This window comes from Nerophis ophidion, linkage group LG06 (genome assembly GCF_033978795.1).
Source record: "Nerophis ophidion isolate RoL-2023_Sa linkage group LG06, RoL_Noph_v1.0, whole genome shotgun sequence".
NCBI lineage: Eukaryota > Metazoa > Chordata > Actinopteri > Syngnathiformes > Syngnathidae > Nerophis > Nerophis ophidion.
In genome coordinates, this window is record NC_084616.1 from 38,378,259 (window position 1) to 38,392,046 (window position 13,788).

General features: G+C 41.6%; 1 protein-coding gene across 5 annotated transcripts in view; it reads right to left on the reverse strand.

The window, feature by feature from the left end:
• The window catches only part of ccdc14 (coiled-coil domain containing 14), a 33,846-nt gene that overhangs the window by 14,080 nt on the left and 5,978 nt on the right, over positions 1-13,788 (reverse strand). For all 5 annotated transcript variants that reach the window (XM_061903666.1, XM_061903667.1, XM_061903669.1 and 2 more), the window contains 3 exons: positions 11,494-11,552; positions 11,334-11,400; positions 9,919-9,991 (listed from right to left, as the gene is read on the reverse strand). In XM_061903666.1, coding sequence (XP_061759650.1) covers positions 9,919-9,991; positions 11,334-11,400; positions 11,494-11,552 — 199 coding nt within the window. The remainder of the gene's footprint in view (positions 1-9,918; positions 9,992-11,333; positions 11,401-11,493; positions 11,553-13,788) is intronic.

Genomic DNA, 13,788 nt, shown 5'->3' on the forward strand with positions numbered 1-13,788 from the left:
AAGTTACATTTTGTCACCAGCACATAATGTACTTTGGACCCTATGACTATCTTTAGCTGACAAAAAGACAAAAATAATGTTGCACTTTCAGCGAGACAATTCCCATCTTTCTTTTCTCTCCTTTGACTTTTTAACTGGAGGGATCGAACTATCAGCAAATTTTTTCAACTCAATGAACTGTTTTTGCACTCCACGCCACATTCCAATTACAGTTGAAATCACTGGTCTATCAAAGTAGACAAATACAATCTGATCAGGGGTGTAATTTGGGGTCCAAGGCAAACTAGGCATGGAGGCTTGTCAAAACAACATAATTTAGCATGATATAACAAACTACCATGCAAGCTCCACATTATCACACAATGAGTCCAGCGCCCCCCGCAACCCCGAAGGGAATAAGCGGTAGAAAATGGATGGATGGAGTACTACAGTTATTACCCAACATTTACTGTTGACAAGAACAGTGAAAGTTATATATTAAATATAATTCACCACTTTCGGGGGCTTTAAAGTACCAGTATATTGGAAAAGCAAGTTGCCTCTATATTGAAACTACTATGTGAGGTCGAGTGAGTGATATTTATATAGCGCTTATCTCTAGTGACTCAAAGCGCTTTACATAGTGAAACCCATTAGCTAAGTTACATTTAAATTAGTGTGGGTGGCACTGGGAGCAAGTGGGTCAAGTATCTTGCCCAAGGACAACGGCAGTGACGAGGATGGCGTAAGTGGGGATCGAACCTGGAACCTCCAAGTTGCTGGCACGACCGCTTTACCCACCAAGCCACGCCGACCCACATACACATCTGATGTATGACATCGAAAGACTTTCAAAGTTTGCGAGTATATGGATATGATCAAAATATTATCAATCTCATGGAGATTCCAGAGCCATTTTGAGAGACAATGAGCTAGCCAGACACGTCATTGCGTGACAAAGAGGTAGGAACCACAAATCACTTCATCACCAACAACAACAATGCAAATCATGCAGACTTTGTGAGGGCCAAGAAGTACAAACCCCCATTTCCATATGAGTTGGGAAATTGTGTTAGATGTAAATATAAACGGAATACAATGATTTGCAAATCCTTTTCAACCTATATTCAATTGAATGCACTACAAAGACAAGATATTTGATGTTGAAACTCATAAACTTAATTTTTTTTTGCAAATAATAATTTACTTAGAATTTCATGGCTGCAACACGTGCCAAAGTAGTTGGGAAAGGGCATGTGCACCACTGTGTTACATCACATTTTCTTTTAACAACACTCAATAAACGTTTGAGAACTGAGGAAACTAATTGTTGAAGCTTTGAAAGAGGAATTATTTCCCATTCTTGTTTTATGTAGAGCTTTAGTTGTTCAACAGTCCGGGTTCTCCGCTGTCGTATTTTACGCTTTATAATGCGCCACACATTTTCAATAAGAGTCATGTCTGGACTGCAGGCAGGCCAGGAAAGTACCCGCACTCTTTTACGACGAAGCCACGCTAATGTAACACGTGGCTTGGCATTGTTTTGCTGAAATAAGCAGGGGGTCCATGATAACGTTGCTTGGATGACAACATATGTTGCTCCAAAACCTGTATGGACCATTCAGCATTAATGGTGCCTTCACAGATGTGTAAGTTACCCATGCCTTGGGCACTAATACACCCCCATACCATTACAGATGCTGGCTTTTGAACTTTGCGCCTATAACAATCTGGATGGTCATTTTCCTCTTTGTTCCGGAGGACCCCACATCCACAGTTTCCAGATATAATTTGAAATGTGGACTCGTCAGACCACAGAAAACTTTACCACTTCGCATCAGTCCATCTTAGATGAGCTTGGGCCCAGCGAAGCCAGCGGCGTTCCTGGGTGTTGTTCATGAATGGCTTTCGCTTTGCATAGTAGAGTTTTAACTTGCACTTACAGATGTAGCGACCAACTGTAGTTACTGACAGTGGTTTTATGAAGTGTTCCTAAGCCCATGTGGTGATATCCTTTACACAGTAATGTCGGTTTTTGATGCAGTAACGCCTGAGGGATCAAAGGTCCGTAATATCATTGCTTAAGTGGAGTGATTTCTCCAGATTCTCTGAACTGTTTGATGATTTTACGGACCGTAGATGGTAAAATCCCTAAATTCCTTGCAATAGCTTGTTGAGAAATGTTCTAAAACTGCTCGACAATTTGCTTTCAAATTGGTGACCCTCACCCCATCCTTGTTGGTGAATTACTTAGCATTTGATGGAAGCTCCTTTTATACCCAATCATTGCACCCACCTTTTCCCAATTAGCCTGCACAACTGTGGGATGTTCCAAATAAATGTTTGAAGAGCATTCCTCAACTTTATCAGTATTTATTGCCACATTTCCCAACTTATTTGTCACGTGATGCTGGCTTCAAATTCTAAAGTTCATGATTAATATTTAAAAAAAAGGGTTTATCAGTTTTAACTTCAAATATGTTGTCTTTGTAGCATATTCAATTGGATATGGGTTGAAAATGATTTGCAAATCATTGTATTCCTTTTATATTTACATCTAACACAATTTCCCCAACTCATATGGAAACGGGGTTTGTATTACTTTGGGGAAAATGATGATGCATAAACTCATATTGTGGATCATGAATATAAGGTGGATGAGCTACAAGTATTATAAGTTCTGCTAAACAAATCCAGCTTTAGTGAAACACTAAGCATCATGTAGCGGTATTGCTAAGTGCCAAACAAGAAATACAAACTACCAACATAAAACGATAACTGCTCTCACTTTGATGATGACTGATAGGATGTACATATCATATCTTCCCATTTTCATGAAGAATTAATCATGATGCACACGAAGGGTTAACAAGGAAAAGTCTCCCTGCAGACACTGTCTTTGGTTGTGCATGTTTGTCTCCATCTCTGGGTATGAAGTGCATGTCACAGATGAACAACTTCAAGATTTATGGCGAAATCTTAATATCCAGATGAGAGGCATGAATTATAATCTATAACAGTGGTTCTCAAATTGGGGTAGTGTACCCCTGGGGGTACTTGAAAGTATGCCAAGGGGTACGTGAGATTTATTTAAAAATCCTTTATAAAAAATGGATTGAGTAATATTTCAACGAAATATGAATGTAAGTTCATAAACTGTGAAAAGAAATGCAACAATGAAATATTCAGTGTTGACAGCTAGATTTTTTGTGGACATGTTCCATAAATATTGATGTTAAAGCAGGGGTCTCAAACTCAATTTACCTGGGGGGCCATTGGTTGCAGAAACTGGAAGAGGCTGGGCAGCAAGAAAATATTTATTAAAAACATCTAACGTGCACTTTTTAATAAATTCACCTTTTTTGAATGGCTTTCCCACCCTAGCAATTATGTCACTCACCATGTAGCTAGCTTTGACTGCTGCATCGCTCTTCGGTTGTTTTCTTGAAGAAATCTTGTTGCCTCTGTAGACTGGTTTTAAAATTTGCAACCAGCTTCACTCTCTCATCTCCCTGGTATTTTGCATACTCTTCAGCATGTTTAGTTGGAGTGGAGTTTACAGTTACGGTAGCACAATTTGCCTCGAACGAGCTAACATCACGACTAACGCGTTACACGTCCGATTCGCTCAGCAATTCTCTACCGGAGTATAAGCACTGGGGTCCAGTGCACCATAGTTTTGTATTGTTGCTTGGTCCTTGGCGGAGTGCTTCGGAAGCTACGGACCGCTCGTCTCCCCGGCCTGGACTGTTTTTAGCGGCGCCAGGGGAGGGAGCGAGAGAGAGACACACACACACAGTGACAGAGACAGAGACAGAGAGAGAGAGCGAGAGAAGGCGGACAAGCGAGGAAGGGAGGAACAGCATGTGCGGGTCATAATAACATTAAACTTTCATATTAAGGTGGGGGCCGCAAAATAATGTCTCGCGGGCCGCATTATCTGAGACCCCTGATTTAAATGGCTGTAATTTAAAACAAACTTATTTGCGGCCCGGTGTGAACCGGTCCACAGTTCGGTAACTTAACAATAGCATTGGGGGCCACATATCTAGAAAAAGTAAACTAAGGGAGAGCAGTGAGAGAGGCTTCCTGCTAAAGCCAACTGGTTGGAGCTACTCTTTTGGCGCTCGGCCACACCGCGAGTTTTGTGTCCAACAATTCGTCTGCAACATAGATAGTCAAATCAAACTTCTCCAAATTCTACCGTAAATTGCATTTACGGTATAACATGGGACATTTTTTTTTCGGTTTTTGCCTGACTTGTCAGAATTAGGGGTGTAACGGTATGTGTATTTGTATTGAACCGTTTCGTTACGGGGGTTTTAGTTCGGTTCGGATGTGTACCGAAGGAGTACACATGCTAGCAGCAACCGGGCTAGGACAACATCTATAAGCCAGAGCTGGAAGACCCTCCTGCCTCGTTAAGCTCTCCCGTTTGGGAACACTTTGGCTGCGCAATACAACAATGGAGGACGGAGGTTTGCCGAGATTGTTCAGCAGCTGCTTCTGACAACACGTCAAACATGTGTTGCACCTTTCCTGCTTCCGTCTCCCAGAGTGTCTCCCCTGCACTTGAGGAGCGCAGGAGAGACACTCCTCGAGGGCTGATGTATTCTCGGGGGCAAAACCCTTCACTCTACCCGGGAGTGGGCCTCCACAGCTCCGGACTCCAGGGTAAATGAAGAGTCCGGCAATTAGTTGCAAATCGTGGCTTTATTGAGGTCTTGCACACAGCCAATCCAACAAAACACTAGCCACTCCCGCACTCTACCGCTCCCTCAACTCGTTCGCCCACACACTCACCTCACATGCTGTCACATATTAAAGAGCCACACACACACATACGCTACTCATAACACAGTGGTTCTCAAACTTTTTTCAGTGATGTACCCCCTGTGAACATTTTTTAAATTCAAGTACCCCTAATCAGAGCAAAGCATTTTTAGTTGAAAAAAAGACATAAAGAAGTAAAATACAGCACTATGTCATCAGTTTCTGATTTATTAAATTGTATAACAGTGCAAAATATTGCAAATTTTTAGTGGTCTGTCTGGAACTATTTGGAAAGAAAGATATAAAAATGACTAGAAACTTGTTGAAACATAAACAAGTGATTCCATTATAAATAAAGATGTATACACATAGAAGTAATCATCAACTTAAAGTGCCCTCTTTGGGGATTGTAACTCTATTACAATCCCCAAAAAGGGCACTTTAAGTTGATGATTACTTCTGGATTCATGAACTTAATTGTAAACATTTCTTCACAAAAATAGAAATCTTTAACATAAATATTTATGGAACGTCCACAAAAAACGGCGGGCGGTGTTGATGAACATGGACCCCGACTTAAACAAGTTGAAAAACTTATTGGGGTGTTAGCATTCAGTGGTCAATTGTACGGAATATCAATCAATCAATGTTTACTTATATAGCCCTAAATCACTAGTGTCTCAAAGGGCTGCACAAACCACCACGACATCCTCGGTAGGCCCACATAAGGGCAAGGAAAACTCACACCCAGTGGGACATCGGTGACAATAATGATCCAGTGGGACGTCTGTGACAATAATGATTATGAGAACCTTAGAGAGGAGGAAAGCAATGGATGTCGAGCGGGTCTAACATGATACTGTGAAAGTTCAATCCACAATGGATCCAACACAGTCGCGAGAGTCCAGTCCAAAGCGGTTCCAACTCAGCAGCGAGAGTCCCGTTCACAGCGGAGCCAGCAGGAAACCATCCCAAGCGGAGGCGGATCAGCAGCGCAGAGATGTCGAGGCGGATCAGCAGCGCAGAGATGTCCCCAGCCGATACACAGGCAAGCAGTACATGGCCACCGGATCGGACCGGACCCCCTCCACAGGGGAGAGTGGGACATAGAAGAAAAAGAAAAGAAACAGCAGATCAACTGGTCTAAAAAGGGAGTCTATTTAAAGGCTACAGTATACAAATGAGTTTTAAGGTGAGACTTAAATGCTTCTACTGAGGTGGCATCTCGAACTGTTACCGGGAGGGCATTCCAGAGTACTGGAGCCCGAACGGAAAACGCTCTATAGCCCGCAGACTTTTTTTGGGCTTTGGGAATCACTAACAAGCCGGAATCCTTTGAACGCAGATTTCTTGCCGGGACATATGGTACAATACAATCGGCAAGATAGGATGGAGCTAGACCGTGTAGTATTTTATACGTAAGTAGTAAAACCTTAAAGTCACATCTTAAGTGCACAGGAAGCCAGTGCAGGTGAGCCAGTACAGGCGTAATGTGATCAAACTTTCTTGTTCTTGTCAAAAGTCTAGCAGCCGCATTTTGTACCAACTGTAATCTTTTAATGCTAGACATGGGGAGACCCGAAAATAATACGTTACAGTAGTCGAGGCGAGACGTAACAAACGCATGGATAATGATCTCAGCGTCCTTAGTGGACAGAATGGAGCGAATTTTAGCGATATTACGGAGATGAAAGAAGGCCGTTTTAGTAACGCTTTTAATGTGTGCCTCAAAGGAGAGAGTTGGGTCGAAGATAATACCCAGATTCTTTACCGTGTCGCCTTGTTTAATTGTTTGGTTGTCAAATGTTAGAGTTGTATTATTAAATAGAGTTCGGTGTCTAGCAGGACCGATAATCAGCATTTCCGTTTTTTTGGCATTGAGTTGCAAAAAGTTAGCGGACATCCATTGTTTAATTTCATTAAGACACGCCTCCAGCTGACTACAATCCGGCGTGTTGGTCAGCTTTAGGGGCATGTAGAGTTGGGTGTCATCAGCATAACAGTGAAAGCTAACACCGTATTTGCGTATGATGTCACCTAGCGGCAGCATGTAGATGCTGAAGAGTGCAGGGCCAAGGACCGAACCCTGGGGAACTCCACACGTTACCTTAACGTAGTCCGAGGTCACATTGTTATGGGAGACACACTGCATTCTATCAGTAAGATAAGAGTTAAACCAAGACAGGGCTAAGTCTGACATACCAATTCGTGTTTTGATACGTTCTAATAAAATATTATGATCGACGGTATCGAAAGCAGCGCTAAGATCGAGGAGCAGCAACATAGATGACGCATCAGAATCCATCGTTAGCAATAGATCATTAGTCATTTTTGCGAGGGCTGTCTCCGTCGAGTGATTTGCCCTGAAACCGGATTGAAAGGTTTCACATAGATTGTTAGACGCTAAGTGTTCATTTAACTGCTCCGCAACAATTTTTTCAAGGATTTTTGAAATAAAGGGAAGGTGAGACACCGGTCGGTAGTTTACCATGAGGTCAGGATCGAGGTTAGGTCTTTTAAGAAGAGGATGAATAACCGCTTTTTTGAATGCTAGGGGAACAGTGCCCGAGGAAAGTGATACGTTTATAATATTTAGCACTGATGGACCTAATAATACAAAGAGCTCCTTGATCAGTTTCCCAGGAAGAGGGTCAAGTAAACATGTTGTTTGTTTTATTCCATTTACACGTTGTAACAATTCCTCTAATGTTATTTCCTCAAAACGAGAGAAACTATTTTGGAGGGCAGTATCCGCCGTATATACAATCGTGTCAGTGTTAATAGAACCCCGTTGTAGCTGGGACGCATTGTCTTTAATCTCCTTTCTAATGACTTCAATTTTCTTACTAAAGAATTGCATAAAGTCATCAGCTGAGTGGGTGGAGCTACTGGAAGGAGTCCCTTGTTGGGTAAGCGATGCTACCGTACTAAACAAAAATTTAGGATCGTTTTTATTACGGTGGATGAGATTTGAGTAATAATTAGCTTTAGCTAAGGTAAGCATGCGTTTATAAGTTATTAAACCATCACTAAATGCTTGATGGTGCACCTCAAGTTTAGTCGTGCGCCATTTGCGTTCCAGCTTTCTGCATAATAATTTCTGAGCTCTAGTTTCTTCTGTAAACCACGGGGTGCGCTTTTTTGGAGCCTTTTTTAACTTTAGCAGTGCTATGTTATCAATGGTTTCGCGCAGGGCGTCGTTAAAGTTGTTAGTGAGGTTATCAATAGAGCCCACATACTTTGGGAATGGTGCCATTACCGAGGGCAGTAGGTCAGCAAGCGTTGTCGTTGTGGCCGTATTAATGTTGCGGCTGCTATAGCAGTTATTATTATTATTAGTTTGACGAACATGCGTCTGAACCTCGAATTTTATAAGGTAATGATCGGACAATACTTTAGTATACGGGAGTATCGTAACTTTGGAAGCGGTGATACCCCTGACAAGCACTAGGTCTATCGTATTACCGTTGCGATGCGTGGGTTCATTTATTATTTGTGTGAGACCACAGCTATCAATTATAGTCTGGAGCGCTACGCACGGTGGGTCCGATGGGGTATTCATATGGATATTAAAGTCCCCCATTATGATTATATTATCGGCGTGTGTCACTAGATCAGCAACGAACTCTGAGAATTCATTGATAAAGTCCGAACAGGGCCCTGGGGGGCGGTAGATAACAGCCAGGTGTAGAGGCAGCGGTGTGACAGACCTCATAGTAAGCACCTCAAACGATTTATATTTATTATTTATGTTAGGACTAGGGTTAAAGTTTTCGTTGTATATTAGTGCGACCCCCCCACCCCTTTTAAGCGGACGGGCAATATGCGCATGTGTAAAGTTAGGAGGACATGCCTCATTTAGCGCAAAAAAGTCGTTTGGTTTAAGCCAGGTTTCACTGAGACCGATGACGTTAAGATTGTTGTCTCTGATGATATCATTAACTAACAACGTTTTGGGAGACAATGATCTTATGTTTAAAAAACCTATATTATAGGCAGTGGGATGTTTTAGGGAATTTTTGATCAAATTATCCGTAGTAGCAATATTAATAATGTTGTGTTTATTATGCCCAGTGCATTTAGTATAATTACGACCATATCTAGGAATTGATACGACGGGAATGTTCCGATTGTTTGTTTGTTGCTTTGATAAACTGCACGCATCATGGTTAGCCACCTCAGTAACGGGGATTTTCCGATTGTTTGTTTGTTGCTTTGATAAACTGCACGCATCATAGTTAGCCACCTCAGTAAAACACATGTCCAACTCTGAAACACTCAAAGCAGAAAAAACTTGTTCTAATTTAACAGACTCCTTACCCAGACCAGTAGTCTCGCATTTTCCATCTAAATCCGTCTTCGGGATGGAGGAAAGTGGTGTTCTGTGGGGATTAGCCTTCTGCTTTGTTTTTAGCCCCGCTCGACATCCGCGTTTCCGATCACACCGCTGGCGTCTGCTCCGTAGACGGCCCCCGCTGCTACTAGACTCCGCTGCTTCACAGGCCGCTGGACGTAGCCGCCGACGAATCCCCATGCTAGTTAGCATGTTTAGCACGCCCGCGTCTATCAGTCCAAAACGGCCCAATATGTCCATATCCAGAAGTGTCTGGCGGTCGTACGTGATCACGGAGTGACCACGATGCGAGCCAGCCATGAAGTCTGCAGAACTGTCCGGCATTTCCGCCAAATGTTCCATCTTTAGCAAGAGCACCGCAGTGTCGCAGCCCGTCCGGGCGCCGCCATCTTGTACCGTACTATGTACCGTACTGTGCAATGTACTAATAAAAGTCTCAATCAATCAATCAATCAGTTAAAAAAAAGCACTTTATATGTAGAAAGATTTTGTTAAGAAACCATTCTGAGCTTTTATCTCATTTAGTTTTTATTTTATGTATGTTGACCACATTAACCATGGCAATGGACCCTTTGTTTATATGTATGTTATGCCATTGTTTACAAATTTGGTAAATAAATAACCAAAATATGTATATTTTGTTGTTTTCTTACTGTACCGAGAATGAACTGAACCGTGACCTCTAAGCGGAGGTACGTACCGAACTGAGTTGTTTGTGTATTGTTACACACCTAGTCAGAACTGAATTCTAAACAAAAGCTGAGGTACCATTGTACCCAAACTTTATTTTGATTACAGGAAACCCATCAGACCTGCCTTGTGCACCTGAAGTATGCCAGTAAGCAAAGCAGCACAGCGATCAAGTCCAGAATGCAGACTGTCAACCTGAAACAAGAGACATGGATGGATTTATACACACAAATGTGGATTTCTTCACAAGAAATCACAACTAATGTACAAACCCTGTTTCCATATGAGTTGGGAAATTGTGTTAGATATAAATATAAACGGAATACAATGATTTGCAAATCCCTTTCAACCCATATTCAATTGAATGCACTACACAGACCAGACATTTGATGTTCAAACTCATAAACTTTATCTTTTTTGCAAATAATAATTAACTTAGAATTTCATGGCTGCGACATGTGCCAAAGTAGTTGGGAAAGAGTATGTTCACCACTGTGTTACATCACCTTTTCTTTTAACAACACTCAATACACGTTTGGGAACTGAGGAAACTAATACACCCCCATACCATCACAGATGCTGGCTTTTGAACTTTGCGCCTATAACAATCCGAATGGTTATTTTCCTCTTTGTTCTGGAGGACACCACGTCGTTCTGTTCCCAAATATAATTTGAAATGTGGACTCGTCAGATCACAGAACACCTTCCCACTTTGCATCAGTCCATCTTAGGTGAGCTCGGGCCCAGGATATTGTTGATGAATGGGTTTGGCTTTGCATAGTAGTTTTAACTTGCACTTACAGATGTAGCGACCAACTGTAGTTACTGACAGTGGTTTTATGAAGTGTTCCTGAGCCCATGTGGTGATATCCTTTACACACTGATGTCGTTTTTTTTGATGCAGTACGGCCTGAGGAATCAAAAGTCCGTAATATCATCGCTTACGTGCAGTGATTTTTCCAGATTCTCTGAACTTTTTGATGATTTTAAAATCCCTAAATTTCATGCAATAGCTCGTTGAGAAATGTTCTAAAACTGTTCGACAATTTGCTCACACCATCCTTATTTGTGAATTACTTAGCATTTCATGGAAGCTGCTTTTATACCCAATCATGGCACCCAACTGTTCCCAATTAGTCTGCACACGTGTGGGATGTTCCATATAAGTGTTTGATGAGCATTCCTCAACTTTATCAGTATTTATTGCTAACTTTCCCAACTTATTTGTCACGTGTTGCTGGCATCAAATTCTAAAGTTAATGATTTTTTGCAAAAAAAAAAACATGTTTATCAGTTTGAACATCAAATATGTTGTCTTTGTACCATATTCAACTGAATATGGGTTGAAAATGATTGGCAAATCATTGTAGTGCGTTTATATTTACATGCAACACAATTTCCCAACTCATGTGGAAACGGGGTTTGTACTTTGCTCTAAGAATGTTTGATGAATGTTTGACCAGATGAATGGCCCAGGTTAGCAAAACCATAAGCTCTAAGATAGCATTCACGCTTTTGTGCTTTCTTCTTTTACTACCTGCTCTTGAGGGTCCGATGAATACAGAGAGTATGCAGGTTCAGCTTGCCTTGGAGTTTTGGTACCTCTGATCCCATGAGATTGAAAAAAAGTTATTTGTGAGTACAATATGTATTTGGGGCATGTATAAAACATGCAATAACTGAAACAAATAGCTCACCGTTTCCGGGATTGTTGCACCTTTGCTCCTCCTCCTGCCAGCCTTCCTAGCGTTAGCACCTGTCAATTACAAGCCTGCTTTAATCCATCTATTCAATTTCTATGACACCTATCCAATTCAGAAAAACAGGGAAGGCAAAATTAACAGACCAGACTTGCTTTTCAATCACTGGGGAAATCAAAAGAGGCATTGACCAGGAATAAGATTTTATTTAAAAACAGCTAATTTATATATCTGGCATAAAGATCGACAACCATTCTTGCGAACTCACTTTTAGGGTATTTTTGGTTATTCAGTTACCTTCTTATCCATCGAATTTTTTCGGTTGTACAGGTCCAGGCCACGGAGCACTTCCAGATTTAAATATTTAACTGACGCCACCATTACATGTAGTTTTCAGAGTATTTGGGATCTGCATAAGTCCCAGAAATGTAAAATCCAACCATGGATGCTTGGCGAAGATATTTAAAAAAGGGCTGGGCGATATATCAATATAGTGGATATACGGCGTGTTTGTCTCTGTGCGATATAAAAAATGACTAGTGATATTCGAGGATACGTTCTCATGCAGTTGCTTTTAGCTGCTAGCATTACACTACAGGCTCTTCCCACTCCTTCTTGTGTCTCCTTCTCACAGACAGCAAGCGCACCTTCTTACATGGGTCACATACTGTCACGTCATACATCACATACATTAACGCCCTTGCGGAGCAGAGAGGTAGCGGCATGGGTAACGTTAGCTGTGATGCTAGTGGAGCCGTCCATCCATCCATCCATCCATCCATTTTCTATCGCTTAATCCCTTTGGGGTCGCGGGGGGCGCTGGTGCCTATCTCAGCTACAATCGGGCGGAAGGCGGGGTATACCCTGGACAAGTCGCCACCTCATCGCAGCGGAGCCGTGCGAGTGGTAATACGAGAGAAAGACGGTGCGAATCTGGAAACAAACGAAGGAATAATTAATTCCCAAGAAAAACAGCAGGGGGTCCATCGTCTGGCGGTGGTTTGGCTTCAAGTGGAAATATGTCGAACAGACAACCGTAACTTGTCAAGTGTGAGGCAAAAGTGTTGCTACAAAAATATGTAGCATCATTTGAAAACTCACCTGCTAGAGAATGAAGAGAAGAACATGGTTCCTGCTTGTCAACATCTCCATTCGGTGCCACACACCCACAACATCAACATGCCGAGGCAAACATTTCCAGATCAACACCATATGAAAAAACGAGTCAACAACAAAAGGAGATAATGTCCGCAGTAACCGGCCACACGGCGGAGGACGAACACTATTTGATTTCAAATTATGCAGCTCATTATTATTTGACAGTTTTTGAAATATCTTGTGTGACATCATGCACAAAAGTGCACTTTGTTTTTAACTATTGTAGTGGATTCTGTACAAAAAAGTGCACTTTAATTTAATGTTGTTTAGATATGTCAACTTAGTGACATCATGCACAAAAGTGCACTCATACCTTGTTTTAAAATGTCTCTGACAATCTTGCACTTTCTGTTTTGGAAATTACACGAATGTTTGTGCCACTGCTTAGTAGCTGTTTAATAAATACAGTATTGGTGTTGTAAGCATTTCAACAATCTCGCGCACTTTACAAATTATACGTCATTTCCATTGTGCGCAAGCAATTTGCATATCGCAAGACGAGATTTTGTTTAAAAATGGCGCGACCGTGCAAATGGATGGTTTGAGGACGGCTGAAGAAGAATTTGCAGAATTCTGCACAGAAAGCTACATTGAACAGAAGAAGAACAGCAAAACAGTCTCCCAACACTGCATAGATGGCATCAAGGGTTAGGGTTCAGGTTAAGGTTAGGGTTAGTAGCCAGAACTTCCAACACAATCAATATATAGCTAGAAGCAATTTCCAAAATTGCCAAAAAGATTGTGCATTATAAAAATTGTGCATTATACAAAGTGCGCCCATTGATTTGCAAAATGTGCACCACACATTATTCAAATATATAGCTGGTAGCAATTTGCAAAAAGATTGCGCATTATACAAATTTGCAAAATGCGGTTGCGCATTTTGCAAATTGCTCACATTGGTAGCTGAGATAGGCGCCAGCGCACCCCGCTACCCCAAAAGGGAATAAGCGGTAGGAAATGGATGGATGGGATGGGGTATTGTACCTACAACATTGGTCAATTGACTTTGTTGTGATTTCCTTCTCTGTATGAAAGTTTAAAATGAGCATATATTAATGCAGTATGAACAAGAATGTTTTAATGTAGACACATAGAATCATCATTCTGGTGTGATTAAATGCATCAAGTGTT